Source organism: Ochotona princeps, chromosome 33 (genome assembly GCF_030435755.1).
Source record: "Ochotona princeps isolate mOchPri1 chromosome 33, mOchPri1.hap1, whole genome shotgun sequence".
In the NCBI taxonomy this organism is placed as follows: Eukaryota; Metazoa; Chordata; class Mammalia; order Lagomorpha; family Ochotonidae; genus Ochotona; species Ochotona princeps.
In genome coordinates this window covers 6,407,068-6,430,549 of record NC_080864.1, presented here as the reverse complement: position 1 = coordinate 6,430,549, position 23,482 = coordinate 6,407,068, and the positions used below count along the sequence as shown (strand labels likewise).

Here is a 23,482-nt window from a genome sequence, read left to right as displayed (position 1 = left end):
AGGGGGTGCAGAGGGCTCAGGCAGTCGCCAGGACAGGAGCACCCCACACCGAGCAAATCCAGCCGCTCCATTCCCATCCAGCTCCCTGCTAATGTGCCTGGGAAAGTAGCAGAGGATGTACCAAGTGCCTGGGGTTCCCCACAGCCACGCGGGGAAACCCAAAAGAAACCCCTGGCTCCTGGCTTCTGCCTGGCTCAGCCCTCTGCTGTCGCGGCCATTTGGCGAGTGAGCCAGCACACGGAAGATCTTTCTCTCCTGTAACTCTTTCAACAAAACAAACCTTTACACACGCAACCTCGCACCGCCTGCGGGCGTTGGACACGGGGAGTCAGCCCTCCCATTGGTAACCTCCAACCTGTGACCTCGTCCTTGGCCATGTCCCCTGCCCCCCACCATCCGCTAACTCCCCCACCCCAGCCAGCAGCAGAGGGGAGCAGGGCCGCCTGGGACGGGGCGCTCACCCTTGAGGCAATAGTCCAGCTCGAACAGTTCCTGATCCTCCTCCTGCTGTTCCCAGTAGACCAGGTAGTGCGTGATGTTGCCGTTGGGGTCCGAGGGCGGCTTCCACTTGAGTAGGATCTGGGACGAGGAATTGGAAACGGAGATCGGGTCCAGGGGGACGGACGGATCTGCCGGGGAGAGAAGGGAGAAAGAAGGTGTAGGTGCAAATGCGCCAATTTGCGCGCGCCCACGCACGCAGAACCGCGTGTCCCCCAGGGCAAACACATACTGGTGGCGTCCGTTTGCACGTAGATGATGTCACTCTTAGCCCCGTAGGTCCGGCGCTCATCAGAGAAGGTGACAAGGGTCTTCACGAAGATGGCATACTGGGTCCAGGGTTTGAGGCCGCGCATCAGAAACCCAGGATGGCTCTGCGACTTGGGGTCGTTGGATCTCAGGGGTGGCTCTATGTCCACCACGGTCCAGCTGTTGGAGCCACACGCGTCCTGCCCGTCGAACTCCGTCACGTTCTGGTAGGGGCTTTGGGGGAACGAAGCGTGGTGGGGGGGCGCTCACCGACCACCAGGCGGACCCTCACTTTTGAGATACATCCCAGAAGACTGTCTCTCACCCACCCAACCAGGGACAGAGGGACCTCCAGCTCAGACATCTCAGATACAAAGTAACAACAATGATGATGGCCACGAGGCACCAAGGATACCCTGAGCTCATTGGTGGTCTGAAAGTGGTATTTATTCGGTGGACATTGGACTTGCGACTCCAAGCTACCCTTGAGTTAGGGGCATGGGGTGGATACCCAGCGGCTGGTAGCCATGCAACCACACACACACACACACACACACACACAGCAACCGATGCTGCGTGGTGTGCTGCGTCCTGAGCCAGAAGGTTCTATCGTGTGAGGTGTGCTGGGCTAGAATGTTCTGCAGAGAGGTGTCGTGCACCTAGAATGTTCTGTCGTGCGAGGTGCCGTTGAGCTAGAATGTTCTGCAGTGGGAGGTGTCACTGGGCTAGAATGTTCCGTAGTGTGTGCTGCGTGATGGGCTAGGTGAGGACTCTAGCTGCTAGGCTACTGCGTGGAGAGACAAGACCCTGCAAAGAAACCTGTAGTGTTTATAGCACCAGGGAGAAGTAGGGGGAGGCAGGGGCTGGGCTCCAGCTTCCCACTGCTCTCCCTCTTCTGTGATCCTACTTACGCCTCTTTGTAAAAGAGCATGAACCCCAGGAGGTCTCGGAAGTCGGGGGGCCAGTAGGGCTCCCACCTCAGCAAGATCTTGTCAAAGCTTGTCCGGATGGAAGAAAATTTAAGTAACTCGTTTTCACCTACAAGGGTTGGACACACACACACACAGAGGTAACATCAGTGTCGAGCCATTTCAGACCAAAGCAGCGTTGTCACTCCAAGCTGCCCACAGGGACCGTGGCAAGGACCCTCCACACGCCGTCCCCTCCAGGAGCCTGGTCCCACCTGCCCCTCTCGCCCCCCAGTGTGACCATGGGACCATCCTGCCTCGCTCAGTGAATGCTCAGAAGCAAGGTCCCATTGGGCAACGAGGCTCCTCGCACAAGCCAACTGATCCACTGGCCAGACCGCCACCGACCGAAGCAGAGCACCCCCATACGTGCAAGGCCGAGAGCACCCCCACTAGACTCACAGGAAGCCTGGTCCCCATTGGTTTTCAGGGCGATGTCATTCTTGTCCTGGCGCCCCTTGGTGCCAGATACTTCCTCCATCCTATGAATCTCCGACAGGCACAGCTTGGGGTTGTAATGGAAGAAAAGCTTGCCCCGGGAGATGGTGAGGTTGTGTTTGCCCCAGTCCCACAGCTGCCTCAAGTTCTGGTTGTCCAGGGCATAGAAGGAGTAGTTGCTATGGAAACACACACAGACACACGGAGCAGGTCACCCCGGGGCGAAGCCATGCCTCCCCACAGTCCCAGCTCCCCACTCCCCCCTGCAAGCGCTAGCTAGCTTGGTACCCAACACAGAGCTGTTGAGTGGCAAGAGCCAAGTTGCCATGGCTGGGAAACCATGTATCCAGCCTTTTTTTTTTCTTTCCATTTTAGCTACTTTATGCAACAGAGGCCAGACACCAACTTCGGATCGCAAAACACAAAAAACAAACAAACAAAAAAAAACCTATGCATTCGCTCTCCCAGCCTCCCTTGCAGCTATCGGTAGTCACGTGACCCAGATCAGACCATGAAGACGCAAGCAGGAATCACCATCATGAAGGAGCGCATGGGAGGTTCCCCGGGAGAGATTTTGTTTGTTTGTTTGTTTGTTTTCAAAGTTGACGGGCACTTACCCGATTTCCAGGGTCTCCCCGCGAATCAGACGTAATTTCCGGAAGAAAGAAAGCGACACCAACGCGTAGGAGCGGCGGATTTTGAGATATCCGGAAATCTCTTCAATGAGGCCCAGGTTGGCTTCTAGCTCAGCCGCCAGGTTGTCTACGGAGAGAAGGACGTTTCGTGGCTTTCTAGCAGAATATCGTCATCTTGCCACATCCTCCAAGGTGACGAGCTGGCCAATAGCCTGGACAAGTTGTGTCCACACCCCGCAGGCAGGCAGGCAGGTCTGATGGGCAACCCAAAGTCTCACTGTGGCCTGACGTGGGCCAAGCATGCTCCTGCCCTTGAACCTGCACACCCTGCTGCCTGGATTGTGACGCCTCCACACGTATGTCTGGCATGTTCCACGCGCACCCGAAAGCCCAGAAACTACTCCACAATACCAACCTAACCTCTTCTCTCATCTCCTCCTTCTCTTTTTCTGCCAGTCTGTCTTTCAAAGAAACAAAGGCATCTTTTAAAATAAATAAATCACTCAGCTAAATAAATCTCTAACAAGGGGCCCGGCAGTGTGGCTTAGCGGCTAAAGTCCTTGCCTTCAACATGCCGGAATCCCATATGGTCGCCGGTTCTTATCCTGGCTGCCCTGCTTCCCATCCAGCTCCCTGCCTGTGACCTGGGGAAGCAATGGAGGACGGCCCAGAGCCTTGGGACCCTGCACCCATGCGGGAGACCTGGAGGAGGTTTGAGGTTCCTGGCTCCTGGCTCCTGGCTCCAGCTCGGCACAGCACGGGCCGTTGCAGTCACTTGGGCAGTGAATCATCAGACGGAAGATCTTCCTCTCTGTCTCTCCTCCTCTCTATATATATAACTTTGTAATAACAATAAGTAAATCTTAAACAAATTAAAAATAAATCTTTAACAAGGAAAAAAATTCATAAATAAAATAACAACCTGCTTTCGTTTCTAGGCAAGGCTTGGCAGTGACCAAATGCAACATTTCACTGGAGCAGCGCCAAAGCCCACCACTGGCTGGCGCGTGTCCACAGGGCTGTGTTTCATGCTATAATTGCAGCGCTGGGCAGTTACAGCCTCAATTGTCCAGCCTGCAAAGCCAGCCGCGGCCAGCCCTCTGTGGTCCCAGGCTCTAAATCCACATGTCCATGCTGCCAACCGCAGGTACGAAACACTTGGGAGGAGAGAGTGCCCCCTCTCCACCCAGCCCATCCCTGCTTCCTTCTGCTGGGCGTGGTTTTGCGACACAATGCCGCAGAACGCTGTGTGCAGGGTTCCAACGCGGTGGGAGGCACCCAAAGGCACCCAGACGTGACGCAAAGTTCGCAGGAGCACTGTGGGTGTTGCACATGAGCACTGCGCCCTCCTGCCGGATTCAAGGATCCAGCGACTCGCTCAGTTTCCCCTCCTCGCAGAGACCACACCGGATCTCACAGCGGGTCCCCCAAGAGCCACATGTCAAGGGCTTTGCCACCGTGGGGGACGCACCATGCCTGCTGACAAAGATCTCACCCCAGGCATGGACTCGTTGGTCCCCAAGGACTTCACCAACGGTCCCCAAGAGCCACATGTCAAGGGTTTTACCACCGTGGGGGGATTCCACAGGTGTCCAAGAACACTGAAGAACTTGTTTTTGTCCCACTTCGCATGGGTTCTTGCATCTCAATGGGCATGCTCTCCGCTAGCTCAAAAGGCAGCCTCCCATGGGGAGGGCATTTGATGTGGCAGCTAGCACACTTGCACCCCAGGAGGCAGCAGGGGTGGGAGTATGGCTCAAGTGCCTGAGTTCCCACTACTGGGATGGGGCTCCCAGTTCCTGACTGCAGCCTGGCCCCGCTCCAGCCAGGGCAGGCGTTTGGAGAGTGAACCAACAGCTCCAAGATTCTCCCTCTGCCGCCCTCTCTTCTGCTTGCCACATAAACACATTTGAAAGGCACAGAGTGCTTGAGGAAACGTGCGCTCCCTGCTGTGCCTTGGAAGCGTCTAACAAGAAGAAAGTATTGGTGGCAAGCCTCATGCACGACTCCGGAGCCCCAGAGTGATGCTGGGACATGTGAGGATTCCCGGGAACCGAGCCCCTGCAAGCTGTGTTAACGGTGGGAAACAGATGAGCTCCCGTGGGGGCTAAGGACGGACTGCCATGGTTCTGGGTGGGGTGGGAACCGAGCCCCGAGGGGTCAGGTACTGGGCCACATGGTCCTCAGTGTGGTGGGGTTGGGAGGTAGGGGATAGGACCTTTAGGAAGTGCAGGCTGGTGGGGGGCTGCTGGGTCATGCCTGGCTCGCTCGCTCTCTCTCTCTCTCTCTCTCTCCACACACACACACACACACACCCAGTATGTACACAGCCAAAAGCCAAACATGAGGGGCCTCCCGATCTTGAACTTAAAGCCCCCACGGCGCCAAACCACCATCACTCTCTGTTCCTTTTACAGCCAAAACGAAACCCCACCCCCACCCCAAAACAAGGGCTAGCATCTCTGAGGCCACTCCCCCATCCCACCCCCAACCCGCCCCCCCCCCCACACACACACACCCCCGCCCCGCTGCAGGGCACTCACTGCCACCCCGGATGTTGATAATCAGACTGCCGTTGATGATGGTGCAGCCGCGGAGCTCCTGGGCGGATGTCACCGAGTCGATGGTCTTCTCGCCTTCCAGCAGGTGGCACACCTTGGGACAGGGACCCAGGCACGGTGTACACAACAAGCTGAGGACGAAGCAGAGACGGGAAGGATCAGGGTGTGTATGTGTGTATGTGTGTGCGCGCGCATGCGCAAATACATTCCCCCGCACGCGGTGTGCTCTGCGGGGTTCTAGGTGATCCCTATGGGATTCCAGGGACTACCCTTCGATCCCTCAAGACAAGACCTGGGCACTGGTGTTGTCTGAGGCCAGACACCTGCTCCCAGCAGTGGTGGGGAGGCGAGGCTGGCCTGGGCATGGGTACCCAGTGTGGAGTGTGACACTCCTGGGTTCCACCTGGTCTCAACACCCTTGGAATTCCCTCCACGGCAGCACTGCTTTTGTCAGGGAGCAGCTGAAGCCACCACCGGGACACCGGCATCCCATACAGGCACCGGTTCGTGTGCTGGCTGCTCCACTATGAACATTCGCTTATTTATTTGAAAAGCAGTCAAACAGAGAGAGAGAGATCTTCCACCTGCTGGTCCACTTCCAAAATGACTAAGCAGCCAGGGCTGAGCCAGGCAGAAGCCAGGAGCCAGGAGCTTCCTCTGAGCTTTCTGTGTGCATGCAGAAGCCCAAGGACCTGAGTTCTCTTGTGTGACTTTCCCAGGCACATGAGCAGGGAGCCAGCTCGAAAGTGGAGCAGCCAGGACTCAAACCTGAGCCCCTATGGGATACTGGCACAGCAGGTGGAAGCTCAAATTGCAGTGTCACAGTTCCAGCCCCAGTGGGGGAACCTCGCAGTGTCCCTGGAGAGCTTCAGGTCCCCAAGGGAGCAGAGAGGTCAGCCTGGCCCCAGACTAAGTTCAGAAGCAGGGCACAGGGGGAACTGACTATGGGGTTTAGTCCTGCCGTGGGTGAGTCAACCAATGCTGACAACATCATTAGTCTCTGATAGGCCCAGCTCAGTGGGGAGCCTCCTGGCAGGTGCTCCCATGCATGAGCCAAGAGGGGGTGCTGCTGTCTGACTCCACGGGCGGGGGGGGCGGGGGGCGCAAAACAGGTACCTGAACCTTCATGCCCTTCAAGCATCCTCCATGGCGGGGGGAGGGTGCTGGGTGCATCAGTTGAAATGCTTTCTGGGAGGCCCACATCCCACAGCAGGAAACCTGGGCTCAATTCCTACCTCTGCCTCCAACTGCAGCTCCCTGCAGAGAATGACCCACATCCTTGGGTCCCCGCTACCCAGGAGGGAGACCTGGATGGAGCTCCTGGCTCCGGGCTGCAACCTGCTCCAGCCCTCTCTATTGCGAGAGCTCATGAGTAAACCAACCAATGAAAGATGTTTCTCTCCACCACTTCATGCCTTCCTAATAAACCAATAAATCTAGTTAAAAATAAAACCATCATTGTAAGTACAGCATTTTTTTTAAGATGTATTTGTTTGCATAAAGTAAGATATACGAAGAGAGGAGAGACAGAGAGGAAGATCTTCCGTCTGATGATTCACTCCCCGAGTGAGCCGCAACAGCCAGAGCTGAGCCGATCCGAAGCCAGGAGCTTCTTCCGGGTCTCCCGCATGGGTGCAGGGTCCCAAGGCTCTGGGCCATTCTCGACTGCTTTCCCAGGCCACAAGCAGGGAGCTGGATGGGAAGCGGAGCTGCCGGGATTAGAACCTGCGCCCATATGGGATGCTGGCGCGTTCAAGGTGAGGACTTTAGCCACTAGGCCACCGCGCCGGGCCCAAGCCCAGCATTTCATCATCATGAATATCACACTCACAGCTTTCAGGAACTCTCCAACATACATCCCATGAATGTCTCCAACACCTGTCCAACTGCTCAGAAGAGCAATTAGCCTGGCACAACCCAAAAGCCAGCCCGGGGCAGTCGTAACCTTGACTTAGCAGATGCTGGCTCTCAAGGATGGTCAGTGACCCAATGACTCAGCTGTGGCTGGTGTCACCACAGGTGGGCTACACTCAGAAAATGGACCAGAAGCTTCCGAGTTCCACACGTAGGCCACAGGAGATGCTGTAGGCCGGGAGTTGCCAAGCCACAACCCATGCATGGGCCCAGGGTGGCCGGACACCTGTTTTTGCAAACAACACTGCTGGAGCGTGGCCATGTCCACTGGTTCGTGTCTCAGCCACGCCGGTTCTCACTGGGCAGGGGATGCGGGCAGCAGCTGCCATGGTGTCCCCATGGCTCTTGGAGGTGAGAATATTTACTCTCAGGCTCCTGGCCAAGTCTGGGCAAAGCCGCGGGTACACATGAGCGTGACAAACACCTGCCCGGGGATTAAACCACAGGAGCTCACGTCACTCGTACAAGGCCTGCAGGTGACCCCCACCGCACCTGCTTCGCGGGGGGCGTGGCCGTGCAGCCTCGCTTCGGCCAATGGGAAGTGAGCTGAAGCTGAAAGGCCCCGTGGAGCACCGGGCAAGGTTAGACACCTTGTGGGCAGTGAGAACTGGAAAGTTCCTGGCTTCCAATCGGCTCAGCTCCGGCCTTTGCGGCCACTTAGGGAGTGAACCAGCAGACGGAAGATCATACTCTCTGTCCACTTTTCCAGTAAAAAATAGATATTTTTTAAAGGTTTATTTATTTTTATTGGAAAGTCAGATATGCAGAGAGGAGGAGAGACGGAGCGCAAGATCTTCTTTCTGTCCAATGATTCACTCCCCAAGTGACCACAATGGCTAGAGCTGAGTTAATCCAAAGCCAGGAGCCAGGAGCCTCCTCCGGGTCTCCCACGCGGGTGCAGGGTCCCACGGCTTTGGGCCGTCCTCCGCTGCTTTCCCAGGCCACAAGCAGGGAGCTGGATAGGAAGTGGAGCCGCTGGGATTAGAACCGGTGCACATATGAAATCCCGGCACGTTCAAGGCAAGAACTTTAACAGCTACGCTATCGCACCGGACCCAAAAAAAGCCAAAGATTTTTGGGAAAGTAAGAACACCACCCACCTTCCCAACAGGGGCTGACACTCGTGGCAAACTTGACATTCACCTGCCAGTGTGGCCACCCTTCTCTCAGAAAGGGTACCACTCCGCCCTCACTGTGGGCTTTGGCGTGGCCACGGACACGGCGCTTTCAGGAGCCCGACGGGGGTTCCCAGAACTGTGCTCTGAAACCACTCAGGGCTGAGCTGCCATCAAGCCCCCACCACGGAGGGCCACACCGCCCTGGTCCTGCGTGGTAGGAATACCACACTGGCGATCAGGATGGGACTGAGCGAGGGTCCTTCAGAAAGTTTATGAAAATAGAACCCGACAATAAGCTCAGTGCTGTGAGCGGCCCTTGATTTCATTTTTTCATAAATGCTTTGGAGAAGGAGTTTTATACACACTTATCACCAAAAAAAAAAAAATCATGGGCCCGGCGCGGTAGCCTAGTGGCTGAAGTCATCACTTTGCACGCACCAGGATCCCAAATGGACGCCAGTTCTAATCCCAGTGGCCCCCCGCATCCCATCCAGCCCAGCCTGTGGCCTGAGAAAGCGGTGGAGGACGGCCCTTTCAAAGCCTTGGGACCCTGCACCTGTGTGGGAGACCTGGAAAAAGCTCCTGGCTCCTGGCTTCGGACAGGCTCAGCTCCGGCTGTTGCGGTCACTTGGGGAGTGAATCAGCGGATGGGAGATCTTTCTGTCCCTCCTTCTCTCTGTAAACCTGACTTTCCAATAAAAATAAATCTTAAAAAAACATTTTTTTAAAATAATTCTATAGAGTCACACACTACTGCGGCCCAACCCGACTGGCACCCACACCTCCTCCGGGGACGGTCCCAGACATGGAGGGACGCACAGCCAACTTCTCTGACTTCTGTCCGGGCCTTCTGTCCAGCGCTCAGAGCAGGGACGTCCAGGGGAGGTGGTCCTGTGCCCGGCGCCCCAGGGAGAGCGACAGGCCAATGCCTGTGACGCCAAGTTTTGATCCACAGACAGCTCGCCGGGCCACGGCTAATTCCCCATTCTTTGGTCAGTTTCAAAATGCAACAGCAAGAAACAGGGTCGTGTTCCCCGGCCCTCCTGGTGCTACGGAACCATGTCAAGGTCACTTGGAGAGACCCATCCGGGAGCCAAAAATAGGCCACCTGATGGGTTGAACACACACCTCTCCCAGGGGCCCACGCAGCCGGAGCAGACGGCCACTCGAGGGGTGCGGGTTGGGGGATCACAGCAAGATCGCTTCCCATCCCACCCTCTCCAGCCCCGGGGCCATAGTTTCCCTCCCAAACACGCTGGCTCGGCTCACTGGCAAGTCTGAGGTGGAATCTGAGAAGCTCAAAGCCTCGGGACCTGACAGCCGTGTCTGTACCAGGAAATGGATTTGTTCAACTCGGTTAGGGACACCGCAATAACTCGGGTCGGAAGAATATGAGTCATGACCAGGGAAAAAAGGAGGATGGGGCCTTCCTCCTGGACCCAGTGGCCCCGGGCTACTCCATGGCATGCAAGGGACGAGTTCTAAGCACGGCGGGCTGACAGGTGGTGGTGGCACGCGATGCTCTTCACAGAAGAAGAGAACGCCGCTGACCCCTGCCTCAAAGCCCAGGTCAAAAGCACGAGGTTTAAAAAAAAAATGATACATAATAGAAAGCCAAGATTGTGGGCTAGAGGGGCACAGGTTCGAGTCCCAGCTGCTCCATTTGCCATCCGGCTCTCGGCTTGGGACCTGGGAAAGCAACAGAGGACAGCCGATACCCAAGCAGGAGACCCAGAAGATGCTTCCGGCTCAGCATTGCCTGGGGCAGCCATTCGGGGATGAACCAGCCATGCAAAACCTCTCACCACCTCCCTCTCCAACTCTGCCGTTCAAATACATCAAACATCTCTTTAAAAAGAAACAAAAATTATCTCGGTCTCGGCACAATAGCTCAGTTGGCTAATCCTCCCCTCACAAGTGCCAGGATCCCATATGGGCACTGGTTCTAATCCTGGCTGCTCCATTTCCCATCCAGCTCCCTGCTTGTGGCCTGGGAAAGCGGTGGAGGACGGCCCAAAGCCTTGGCACTCTGCACCTGTGTGGGAGACCCGGAAGCAGCTCCTGGCTCCTGGCTTCAGATTGGCTCAACTCCAGTCGTTGCAGCCACCTGGGAGTGAATCAGTGGATGGAAAATCTTTCTTTCTCTCTGTAAAATCTTTACTTGCTGCAGTTCTTATCAACAGGCAGCCCTGCCCCTGCGCCAGCCTGGTTCAGCCCTGACCAAACCCCTCCCACGTGCCCTCCGCCCGCCCCGCACCCCCCAGGCCCAGACCGGACACTCACTTGCTGGAGTTCATGGTGTAGCCCGAGGGGCACTCGGGGAGGCACCTGTTGTTGTGGATGACGTACTGGTGGCAGCCCTGCCTCCGCGAGTTCCTGCACCTGTTGTGCAACTCCTGGCAGAAGTTAAAGGTTACACAACGCCAGTCCTGGAAGTTGTAGTAGGGTGGCGGGCAGGTGTCCACGCAGCGGCCTTCCAGGTAGAAGTTGCGACACACGGTACACTTGGTGGGGTCGTCGGGCTCGGTGCAGTTGCCCAGGCACTCGCTGTGACAACAGAGGCCCTCGGCAGTACAGCCGTGTGACTTGCAGGCGGTCGGGCACACTGCGTTTGGGGGGGACACACACAGAAAAGTACAGTTGTTCAGTCACTTTCAGCCCAGCGCCCCGGGGAGCAGAGGGGGGGTGGGATGGGGTGAGGTAGGGTGCGGGGAGAGCAAGGGGGCCGCTGTGACCAAGCCAGGCTCGACAGAACCCGCGCTCGCCACAGCCGCACGGCACCTGCGCTTCTGTTAAGGCCCGACGCTCCCAACCAAGTGGAGGGAAGCTCGCGAGAGAAGCAGAGGCAGGACTCGAACCCGGGCACTGCAGGATGGGCTGTTCAGTGCAGGGCAATTCCCAAGGGTAGAATACACACCACACACCACACACACAAACACACACCACACACACACCACACACACACACATCATGGCAGGTGTCAGACCCCAACAGGAACAATCAGTAAAAATATAGAGCAGGGCCCGGTGCCGTGGCCTAGCAGCTAAAAGTCCTCACCTGGCACGCACCAGGATCCCATATGGGCACCGGTTCTAATCCCTGCAGCCCTGCTTCCCATCCAGCTCCCTGATGGTGGCCTGGGAAAGCAGTCAAAGCCTTGGGATCCTCCATCCACATGGGAGACCCGGAAGAAGCTCCTGGTTTCAGATCAGCTCAGCTCTGGCCACTACAGGCACTTGAGGAGTGAATCAATAGACAGAAGATCTTCCTCTCTGTCTCTCCTTCTCTCTGTATATCTGACTTTCCAATAAAAATAAATAAGTAAATCTTTTAAAAATATACAGAGGGCCCGGTATGATAGCATAGCGGCTAAAGTCCTAGCCTTGAATGCACCAGCATCCCATATGGGCACCAGTTCTAATCCCGGTGGCTTGTCTTCCCATCCAGCTCCCTGCCTGTGGCCTGGGAAAGCAGCGGAGGATGGCCCAAAGCCTTGGGGACCCTGCATCCACACAGGAGACCCGGAAGCAGCTCCTGGCTCCTGGCTTCAGACTGGCTCAGCTCCCACCGTTGTCACTATTTTAGAAGGGAGCCATGGGATGGAAGATTGTCTCTGTCATATTCACTTTTTTTTTTTAAAGATTTTATTCATTTTATTTCAAAGTCAGATATACAGAGAGGAGAGACAGAGAGGAAGATCTTCCGTCCGATGATTCACTCCTCAAGTGAACCGCAACGGGCCGGTGCACGCCGATCCGGAGCCGGGAACCTGGAACCTCTTCCGGGTCTCCCACGCGGGTGCAGTGTCCCAATGCATTGGGCCGTCCTCGACTGCTTTCCCAGGCCACAGGCAGGGAGCTGGATGGGAAGTAGAGCTGCCGGGATTAGAACCGGCGTCCATATGGGATGCTGGCGCTGTAGGCGAAGGTTTAGCTCACTACGCTAATATATAACTCTTACAAATAATAATAATAGACCTTGAATGTGCCCAATCTGACACTTCCGGTGGGAAGAGTGTAGCTTTGGTCATGAACAGAAGCCATGGGCTTGCTGAGTGGAGGCTCGGCCCCACTGGCAGATACACCCACAGCCCGTACTGCAGTGCCCGGGTTCGAGTCCCGCCTCTGCTTCTAGTGCTAGGTTCCCTGGAAGGAGTGCAGGAGGGGGAGTGGGCGTTGCAGGAGGTGGTTCAAGGACCTTGGGTCTCTTTCCCTACGCTCACCACCACCTTGGAGACCTGACTTGAGTTCTCTGCCTTTTAGCCGTGACCTTGGCCCAGCAGCATCGTCCATCAGTGAAGCCAGCCGCTGCTGGGCAGGCCACTGTCCTACCGGGCTGTTAGACAAGGCGAGGCGCCTGCACATGTCCAGCCAAATGACAGCCCCCCACCACACACACACACCCCCTAGCCCAAACCCGAAACATTCGCTGCCTACAATGAGCTGAATCGCAGGCGTTCAGACAGGCACAGGTGCAGGGCCAATCATCACTCCTTATCTCTCCATCTGAAGGTTCAATTGCAGGAAGCAATATTCCAGACGGACCCCCGCTGTCTGCCAAGACCAGCATGAGAACAGGAAAGGCCCCATTTCCTGAGCTGGAAGATCAACTCCTACACTCAGAAGCAAGACAGACACCCCTCCCAAAGGAGCCTGAACCTTCCGGTCCCGCCACAGCCAGGGAAGCCATCATCAGATGCCTGTGACGGGGACCAGGAGGCAGGTGGGACGTGGCCTGGATACACGAAGCATGCTAAAGGCGGAAGTGGCGTGACCCAGGTCACCAGGGCTTGGAGAGAAGATAACGGGACTGTTCTGTGTCTGCTTTGTAAAATTTTTATTTATTCTCATTTTTCGCTTCAAAGGCACAACAGGAAGGGACAGAATTTTTTTTTCTAAATATTTAGTTTTATTTAGTTTTATCAGCTAATTCACCCCCACCACCCAAAATGACCATGACAGCTGGGACTGCGCCTGGCCACAGCCAAAAGCCAGGAGCCCCCACTCTGGCTCTCCCACATGGGTGCAGGGACCCAGGCACCTGAGCCACCCTCCACTGCTTTCCCAGGCACCTTAGCAGGGAGCTGGATGGGAAGTGGCGCAGCCGGGACTCGAACCAGCACCGCTACGGGATGGCTGCGTCACAGGTAGTTTAAATCACTGTTCAACACACCAAGCCACTGGGAACACATACTTTTTTTTAAGTTTCTACAAGAAGCAAATTTTATTGTTGCATGTCATGATCTGCCAGCAGCAACTACCTAAAAGGAATTGGGGTGGGGGTGAGAGTGGGGGGCAGGCAGCTTCCACAGCCACCTGCAGTGGCCCAAGTTCAAATCCCGACTCCACTCCATCCAGTTCCCTGCTAACGCGCCTGGAAAAGCATCAGGGCAAAGACAGCATAAAAAAAAATCTCAGAACTCAACAAAATGCCTAGGAGAAATTGAGGGGAATATTTCTTGGGGAATCTGTGTGTTCCGTGGAGTCAGTCAGCAGCTTCTAGCTACTTCTTCAACACCCCTTGGCACAACTGGTTGGGGGGCAGGTGCACGGCCGTGATTGGTTAAGACACTTCTGTCCCATAGGGGGGTTCGATTCCCGCCCCCAGCTGCGGCTCCCGAGGGGGCACCCCAAGTCCCTGTGTCCCCCCACGAGGGAGACGCCGAGGGAACTCCTGGCTCCTGCCTGGTCCCTGTGGTCCCTTGGGGGGAGAGGGGGACGTGACCAGCAGGTTCACCTCTGCGCTTTTCACATATACCGAAAACGAACAAAAAGCCTTTCAAACTGCAACCTCGCATTTTTAGAAAACGAAGAGGTGTATATAGGGTTAAAAAAGACAGAAACGGCGAGACTGCGGTTAAAAAATAAAAATGAAACCTCTCCCCTCCAAAAAAAAAAAAAAAAAAAAAAGACCGCTTTCCAGAAATTTCCAAGTGGAAGATGGCGTCCCGGACCCCGGCGCGCCAGCCCACCCCGAGTGTGAGACTTTGCTAAACTCCTTCAAGCCGTCCCCCCTTGGCCGGCGGCCCCTGCCGCGCTCGTTGCTCCCCGGACCCCGTCCTCCTCCTCCTCCTCCTCCTCCTCCTCCCAGCCCCGGATCAGCCCACGGCCACATTCCGCCCTCTTGGACTCCTGTCAGCGAGCGCCTCCTCGGGCCTCGTGCTGCGGCGCTCGTCGGAGACTTACGGCCCCCTCCCCGCCCAGCTCCAGCCCGCGTCGGGATTGGTCGGTTCCCAGCGCGAGGGGAGGGGGCCCTCGGGGAGTGTTCGTCAGTGTCCACAAGGGCGGACCCGCTCGGCGCTGCGGAAGTCTTCGGAGACGTACGGCGCACGCTCAGGACTGGGGACGGGGGAGGCGGGTAGGAGCGTGGGAGGGGCCGCCACGGCAGCTCCGGGATTGGCGAGTTCCTTTGTTTGTCTCTCTGGCGCGCCACACCTCCCGAGGCCACGCCCACCACGGCCGAGGCCACGCCCACCACGCCCGCTCAGCCTTGGACGTCCCTGCGCGTCTTCCGCCCCGAGGAATCCAGGCCGGGCCCTGACGGCGGCCGCTGCGCCGCCCTCGCGCTCAGCCAATGGGCGGCCGAGCTGCCGGCGCTGGCCCCGCCCCCCGGGGGCGCGCGCGAGGGAGGGTCCGCCGCGGGCCACGTTCGCGCATGGCGGCGTGGGGCGCTCGAGGGGGCGCCCGGGGAAGGGCGCGCGTGGCGGGAAGGCCGGGGGTCGGGGCGGGACGTGGCCGACACGCGTGCAAACAGTGAGGGAAAAGCAGAAGACGAGCACGCCAGGCCGCCCCCGGGGCACCAACGACCGCGTGGCCGAGGCCCCAGCGGCGCTCGCCAGGGTCCACACTGCAGAGTTCCCAATCAGCGGGTCAGGGGTGTGGGGGGGGGGGTCCACACTGCAGAGTTCCCATTCAGGGGTGTGGGAGGCCCCTGCGGACCCCCGAGTTGGGGGAGAGCGCACCCAGGGACACACCGCACCACCACCAAGGGTGGGGGCACCAGGTGGACTTTCACAGGGCGGTAAACTGAGGCAGGGGTTTGCCCCCCACACTCTCGTATTTCCCTACAGAGCATAGGGTGTGTACGTGCACCCACCTGCATCACAGCAGGGCAAACTGAGGCACAGACGGGAGCCAGAATCGGGAGCCAGGACTGCAGTCCCGCCCCCAGCCTACCGCTGCATACACACCCCAAGCCCACCCACCTTGGCTTGGGATCCACCTTGTGCGGCTGGGGTGGGAGGTGGGGACCCTGCTCCTTGCTCTGAGTCAGCCACGAGGAAGAAGGAAGGTCTAGCTGGCCTGCCCCGAGAGCCAACCCTAGGGAATATCATTGAACAAGTCGGTGGTCACATGTGGGGTTCAGGGGGTCCGCCCTGGAGAGGAGCCTGTGTGAGTCAGGACACTGCCCAGAGCTGGGCAGGGCTGGGAGGGGATGAAGAGGAAAGTGCAGACGCCAAGGCCAAGAGGAACAGGGCTGGAACAGCTGCCAGCAGAGGAGGAGGAGTTGGGGCCACCTCTGCGGGTCACCCTCCCAGCGCCCCAGGGTGGAGGCCAAGAGCAGACGAGGAGGAGGAGTCCAGGGCCCTGCCTACCCTCCACCTTGGGCAACCACAGAGGATGGGGCCAGGATGGACACTTGTGGACAGTCACTCCCAACAGTCCGGGGCTTCCAGGAGGGTCACACAGAACAATGCCCAGGACGTGCCAGGCGGCGCCCGAGGGTGCGGGGACCAGCGTCACGCCTCCTCAAATCCGTTTTCTCCTTTTGTGCCCCACGATACACCCCAAGAGCCACTTCCACTCTGTTTTCCCGTTTGTCGGGTTTCTGCGCAAATTGTGGCTTTTTCAGACCTCTGTGGCACCCACAGAAACTGACCTGCTAATGGTTTTGGCAGTACCCACCCCCTGTTTATTTCAGAGGCAATTCAGGAATGTGTGATAAAGAAGGTGTTTTAGCGGACACAGGCCTGGCTTTGCTGGGAGGGGAGTGATGATGGGGGGTAGTGAATCCAGGGCCGCAATTTCTTGCAAAGAAATAAAGTAAATCGAATTAGCATTCAAATCAGCCACTGGAGTTCATTTCATAATATTCCCCACAGTGTAAACAGGGTTCTCTCCACAATTGATTATGGGTTGCAGGCCACATCTGGTTTCATCCTTAATTTTATGCCCAAGTAATTGTCCTTCCTCTTGGTTTTTTTTTTTTTTTTCATAGTTGCATTGTTTCTCTTGACTCTTGGATGCCGTAGAATTCTGACTAGGGGCTGTCTTTATGGTGCAGCGAAGTTAAAGCCACAGCCAGCGTTGCCAGCACCTGCTATGGGTGAGGGATCAAGTCCCGGCCACTATCACTTCTAATCCAGAAGTGATGATCTTAATGTACATTCGGAAATCCGAGGGGTTGGCCCAAGTCCACAGAAAAACCTTTAAGTAACTCTTGGAACTATCACAGGTCAGGCTATTTACAGGCCTTTCAGGAATGAACCAGTGGATGGAAGAGCTCTGGGTCTCTTCTCGCTGTCTCTCTTTCAAATACAATGAAATAAATGGAAAGAAAAGTTTTTAAGAGTCTGTACTTGGGGGCCAGGCACCGTGGCCCAGCGACTAAAGTCCTTGCCTTGCACACGCTGGGATCCCATATGGACGCCGGTTCTAATCCCGGCAGCTCCACTTCCCATCCAGCTCCCTGCCTGTGGCCTGGGAAAGCAGTGGAGGACGGCCCAAAGCCTTGGGACCCTGCACCCGCATGGAAGGTCCGGAAGAGGTTCCTGGCTCCTGGCTTCGGATCAGCTCAGCTCCAGCCATTGTGGCCATTTGGGGAGTGAACCATCAGATGGGATATGTTTCTTTCTGTCCATCTGCCTTTTCAATAAAACTAAATAAATCTTTTAAAAGAAAAGGAAAAGAAAATCTCCCCTCGCAGCGGTTACTCCTCTGTATCAACATCCACAGAGCTCCGAGGGTTTGTTTTAGTTTGGGCTTATTGACTTCATTACCAAGTAGTGGGAGGTTGTTTTGCTTGTCCGTTTAGTTAACCTTTGAAAAATGAATTTCCAGGTTACAGTTACACTTTGTAACAGCCAGAGAGTCAAGGAGAAGCGGGGCGGGGCATGTTTGGGGCAATCACTCAGTCTGTTTTGGGTTTGTTTTTTTTTTTTTCCTCTGTTTAGATTTAACAGATGGTTACTTTTTCTAAATATCCCAGAACATTTTGAAAAGTGTGTTGTTTGCGGAGCGGTCAGCTCAGCCCCTATCTCTGACCACAATCTTAGGAGCAAATTAGTTGAGCTCCCCCCAACCTTATCGGGTCATCAGGGACCCAGCCTGGGCCTAGAGCCTCCCGGCTGGGGTTTCTCCTCCTCCTCTCCTGGCAGATTCAGCTGCCTGGCACCGCAAGCGACACTCCTTTATCAGTGTTCCTGTACGTATCCCTCTCCGCTTCCAGAGCCTGGAGTCCTTTGCCTGCTCTGCTCTAGTCCTGTCTTGGCAGCAGAAGGAGGTAGGACAGTTTTCTAGGGGTGGCAAGAAAGAAGGAAAAGCCACAGCCTTGGAGCCCAGTGCGGTAGCCTAGTGGCCAAATCCTCGCCTTGCACGCGCCAGGATTCCCATATGGGCGCCGGTTCTAATCCCGGCGGCCCCGCTTCCCATCCAGCTCCCTGATTGTGGCCTGGGAAAGCAGTCGAGGGCGGTGCAAAGCCTTGGGGACCCTGCCCCTGCGTGGGAGACCCGGAAGAGGTTCCTGGCTCCTGGCTTCAAATATCTTGTCTCCAGCCATTGCGGCCACTTGGGGAGTGAATCATCGGACGGAAGATCTTCCTCTCTGTCTCTCCTCCTCTCTGTATACCTGACTTTCCAATCAAAATAAATAAAATCTTTTTAAAAAGAGAGTACAGCCTAAGCAAAAGCAGATGGGGAGAGACACAGCATGCGGTCGGCGACGTGAAAGGGCTGTGTCCCTTAGCGGCTTGCCCTTGCCTCCCTCAGGGACAAAACTGACCACGACAGGTGCTGGTCACCAAATGATGGCTGCTTGTAACACCCCTACACACACGCATCCACACGCACAACGCCGGCATAGGATGTGTACGTATCAGACTTCAGAAGCCCAATTCCTGGGAACCGTTTCAGCTAGCAGAGCTGAAGACTCAAAGGGAAGAGAGAAAACTCTGTCTGCTCCTAAGAGACCAAAGGAGCCATTTACCAGGGGCTGCGTTTTTAGTAAAGCAGTAAGCAAAGAACAGACCAAGTGCGCCCAGTGATGGCAACAGCTGGGGCTGAAGGCAGGACCTCAGGACTCCATCCGGGTCTCCCCCATGGGTGTCAGGGGTCCAAGCACTTGAGGCCCCACCTGTTGCCTCCAGGGGTGTGCACATGAGCAGGAAGCCAGAGCCGGGACTCAAAACGCAGGCACTCCGGATATGGGACATGTCCCTCATCGCATCTCAATCACGGTGCCAAACGCCCGTCCCAGGTCTCATCCCTGAATTCCGTTTTCCCACAAACAGTTGGAAGGCACTCCCCCACCCTCTACTCCGGAAGACTGTGTGTGTCACTTCCAGCCCAGGAACTTGTGGTCCCCAGCAGCGCTCGCCATGCGTCCACTCTCGGACGTGCGAGGCTGTTCACATCCTGTTAGAGAATGAGCGAGTGCTCTGTGTCCTCGTCATGTTTTTTTATTTGTTTGTTTTCAACCGGGACAGAAAATCTCTACTCCGTCCCACCTTGCAGTTCTCTGTGTACCTGAGCAAACAGCCCACATACCTGGAACTTCCTGCTTACGTGGCCCAAACCTCCGGTGCACAGGCGGAGGGGGGGAAAATGCAAACAGAAAAAAAAAATGCTTAAGGATTTCCCCCCATCTGCTTGGATACAGGAGCTCAGCTCAGAAAGAGGCGTGTATTTTAAGCCCCAAAGAGGAGCAAAAAGCAGCCTCTTTTTCACGCATACGCGACAAGGGACTTGTCTCCCCTTGGCTCCTCTGCGCGCACATCCCGCCCCAGAGGCACCACCGAGGCGCCCCAGAAACTCAGCTCTCTGAGGAAGGCGACCACACCGGGACAAAGTCTGACTTCCAAAATAAATAAAAAAGTCTGGGAGGCAACAAAGTACACCCTGTAGTTAATCCTCCTCCCATGTTCTCAGGTCCCTGAGCCACTGGTCCCCAGCTCTGAACACAAACTGATAGAAAAAGGTACTTGCAAAACACCCTCATCCTCTCCAATCCTTTCGCTACAAATGGTAATGATACTGTATCCAATCTCACGCCTGCAGGGTTCATTTCCTTAGAAAGTGAGTGTGTAAAAAACCCAAAGGGTTTTTTTCTTTCTTTCATTAGAGAGAGGAGAGAACGAGAGAGAGGAGAGAGAGAAGAGAGAGAGAGACAGACAAGAGAGAGAGGAGAGAGACTGCCTCCCAGCGTGTCCATTAGCCGGGAGCTGGGAGTTTAAACGCAGCCACCCAAGTGAGCCAATGCCAGCATGTTCCCCACTTACCAGCCAGCAGCCCAGGGCCAAGGAAAGCAACAGAACCCTGAGACTCACGCTCAGTTCCACCCCCCACAGCAGCTCTCTGTCCTGGCCCCAAGGAGAGCCTGCCTTCAAGGCAGGGAGCCGAGAGCATCACAGAGCTGCCACCTGCCTGGAGCCACCCATCTTAGCTTCCCCCCTCCTGCTCAGGGCATTACTTGTGCAAACTTCTGAGTTTGACTCCCATGTGTGCGTGCTACCGGTGACCTGAACCAGTTGGTAAGCTATCCGGAAATCCAGGTTGTCGTTTGGTTCAGCAAACACAAATGGATACAGAGCCCCAGGGCAGACGCAAGAAGCATGAAGAATTCAGGCTTGTGCCCTTGGCATCCTTGAGGGATGCCTCCCCAGCCACCCTCCCAATCCCATGCTTAAACCCAGGAACCCCACCCAAGCCCGGGTCCTCCAGCTCTCCCCAGTTTCCCAGTCCCATCACTCGCCACCTCTCATCCCTGCTCTGGCTGTCTTGTCTAGCAACAGCCAGCTTGAGAAAGGCTCAACATGAAATAGCCAACCCGTTTTGGCTCTTTTTTAGTTTTTCAAACCTCAATATCCAATGGCAAAGCACCTCCACACCTCTCTTCAAAGGGCGACACCTCAGTGCCCTTTGAAACCACCTGGAAGTTTCTAAAAGGGTCCGCCCACAGTAGCAGACGAGTTAGAGCCCCAGAGCAAAAAACGCAAATGTCCAATTTTCCCCTCCAAGATCACGGGTGTAACGGCCTCCCGAGGAAACCATAATTGGAGGGCTCGGGGGTACGCTGCTCCCCCAGACCTGTGATTTAGAACGCACCAAGTAAAAAGAGGGAGAGACCCCGGCACAGGCAGCGGCCGCGTCCACTCACACTCACAAATTCAGGGTGTGGAACACCGGGCTGAGAGACAGGTTTTTATTTCAGTGCGAACAAAATGAAATGCACCTATGTGGAGGATCAGGGAAATGCCTATTTTAGAAAAAAAAAAAAAAAGACATGGATTTCAGGGGTGTGACACCAACATACGTTTGTCGTTGTAAAATGTATTTGTTTGCTTTGTTTGAAAGGCAGGAGGGGCAGGTGTTGTAGCGCCACGGGTTAAGCCACAGCCTGGGACACCAACATTCCAGCTGTTCCATCCAACGCCTTGCCAACATGCCTGGGAAACAGCAGAAGGTGGGATCCAAGTGCTTGGAGACCTGGATGGAGCCCCTGGCTCCTGGCTTCGCAGTAGCCTAGTCATTTGGGGCATGAACCAGCAGACCAAAAAAAAAAAAAAAAATCTCTCCCTCAAACAAGTCTTTAAAAGAGAGAAACAGACAGAATCGCCTGCTGGCTCACTCCCTAGTTGCCCATCACAGCAGCCAGGGCTAAGCCAGGAGGAAGCCAGGAGCCAGAAGCTCCATCCGGGTCTCCCCCATATGGGTGGCACGGCCCCAGGGACGACTGCCCCCAGGGTGCACGCAAGCTGGAAAATGGGGTCTGGAGGGGAGCCAAGACTGGAACTCGGGGGCTCCGCTTTGGTACGTGGGCAGCCCAAGGCACAACGTAACTACAAGGCCAAAACACACTGGTCCTCCAAAAACTCTCTCTCCATTCCGCCTTTCCAGAAGCTTCTAGCACCCTCCCAAGCACTAAGGGAGAACTGGAAAGGTAACAAGGATGTGGGACTGGAGGAAGCTCTCACACTCAGAAATCCAACTCCAACCTCAAACAGAACATGGGTCCATCCGGGTCTGCCCGGTCAGGTCCCCACTGCCGCCCACTCCACTCCACGCCCAACACCGGCTGCGGAAGGGCCAGCTGTAAGGATGTGGCCTTGGCCATGGAAAGAAACACACACACACAAATCCCCCTCCCAACTCCCTTCCTGTCCTCACTTCCCCCCAACACCCTCCCTCCCACCCGCCAGTGTGACCCGCCCACGCGGCTGCTGCTTGCAACCCAGCGGAGACCCACAGGGGCGCCCAGATGCGCTCCGAAGCGACGTGACGAGTCACTGACACGCAGTCACGTAAAGCTTAGGTGGCCACGGACGGGACCCTCAGGCTTGGCCTCGTGGCGATGTAGCCCACTTGGAAAGCCAGATCGCAGGTGCATCACCTAAGAAACACATCCATTGTGCAGCCGCTGCCCCCGGGGGGCTCCTTGGGAGCAGGTGGGAGAGGCCAGGACTGCGTGAACCTAGTAAGGGCAGAGCTCATGACCTCTGTGAGCGAGAGGTCGGGAGGAGGAGGAAGAGGAAGAAAGGTGAGGCCGGGGGGAGGGGGCAGTGATGAGGCCTGCCGCCCTCACACCCCCACTCAGTACCTGCTTCCACGCAGGTCAAGCCAGGGACCAGAAACAAAGCTCAGGGAAGCCCACAGACCCCGAGGGCAGCACACAGCTGATGCCAGGCCCGGGACCTCAGTTACCCTCTCTTTTTTGGGGGGAGGGCTTATTTGTTTTGATTGGAAAGGCAGATTAACAGAGAGGAGAGACAGAAAGATCTTCTGTCCAATGATTCACTCCGCAAATGGCCGCAATGGCCAGAGCTGAGCCGATCCGAAGCCAGGAGCCAGGAGCTTCTTTCTGGGTCTCCCACACAGGTGCAGGGTCCCATGGCTTTGGGCCGTCTTCCACTGATTTCCCAGGCCACAAGCAGGGAGCTGGATGGGAAGTGGAGCAGCCGGGACACGAACTGGTGCCCGTATGGGATGCCAGCACTTGCAGGTTGAGGATTAGCCAGCTGAGCTGTCACACCAGCCCTTGGTTTTCCCCTTAAGGCTAGAGACTTTTGGGTCCAGCGCAGTAGCCTAGTGGCTAAATCCTCACCTTAAATCTGCCTTGTCACCTGGGAAAGCCACAGGGGATAGCCCAAAGCCTTGGGACCCGCACCCATATGGGAGACCCAGACAGACCTGGCTTCAGCCTGGCCCAGATCAGGCCATTGTGGCCATCTGGGGAGTGACCCAACAGATGGAAGATATTCTCTCTCTCTCTCTGTCTCTCTGTAACTCATGACTTTCAAATACTGAACAGTCCCAACCAATTTCCCAGCCGGCTATAGACCTGGTGCCTTTTGAGTCCTGTCTGCGGCTCCCTTGGACAGGGTCCAGACCCAGTAATTTCCCCAGCCTACACAACTCTGTGGGTCGCACATTCCCCACACTCGCTCCTGCGTAAGGCACCACAAGAACCACACAGCCCCCGGCAGTGCACCAAGCCTGGTCGTGGTACACCTGAGGTCTGGCACCTCTCCTGAGGGCAGCTCAGAGTCCAGGCTCCCTGACAAAGCTCTGTGGGCACCTCGGAAGTGGCGTGCGATGCAGCGAGCGGCCTACACGCCACCTGGCGCACCTCGGGACCAGCCACAGGCCAGGGCATAAGCTATACTAACATCAGCTGCATGCCCAGGCCAGGTGGGGGAGAGCGGGATGTTGGGTGTACACAGCTGACTTCCAGGAACCGGTGGGAGGCCAGCGCATCTTTACATGGGCTACAGAAGAGGGCCCCCCCTTGCACCCCGCTTCTGCAATCAGGAGTAAGTTGGGTTTTCCGCGGCCTGCACGTGCCAGGAAGACATCCAAGCAAAGCTAGCCATTCAGACTTGCCCAGCG

At 56.3% G+C, this 23,482-nt stretch overlaps 1 protein-coding gene across 2 annotated transcripts in view; it reads right to left on the bottom strand.

Annotated features, from left to right (window-relative positions):
- INSR (insulin receptor) overlaps nucleotides 1–23,482 on the bottom strand; it is a 71,023-nt gene that overhangs the window by 18,659 nt on the left and 28,882 nt on the right. For both annotated transcript variants that reach the window (XM_004595727.2, XM_058657773.1), the window contains exons 3-9: nucleotides 10,665–10,986; nucleotides 5,332–5,480; nucleotides 2,771–2,915; nucleotides 2,118–2,332; nucleotides 1,659–1,785; nucleotides 731–981; nucleotides 462–629 (exon numbers count right to left, since the gene is read on the bottom strand). In XM_004595727.2, the coding sequence (XP_004595784.2) occupies nucleotides 462–629; nucleotides 731–981; nucleotides 1,659–1,785; nucleotides 2,118–2,332; nucleotides 2,771–2,915; nucleotides 5,332–5,480; nucleotides 10,665–10,986 (1,377 nt within the window). The remainder of the gene's footprint in view (nucleotides 1–461; nucleotides 630–730; nucleotides 982–1,658; nucleotides 1,786–2,117; nucleotides 2,333–2,770; nucleotides 2,916–5,331; nucleotides 5,481–10,664; nucleotides 10,987–23,482) is intronic.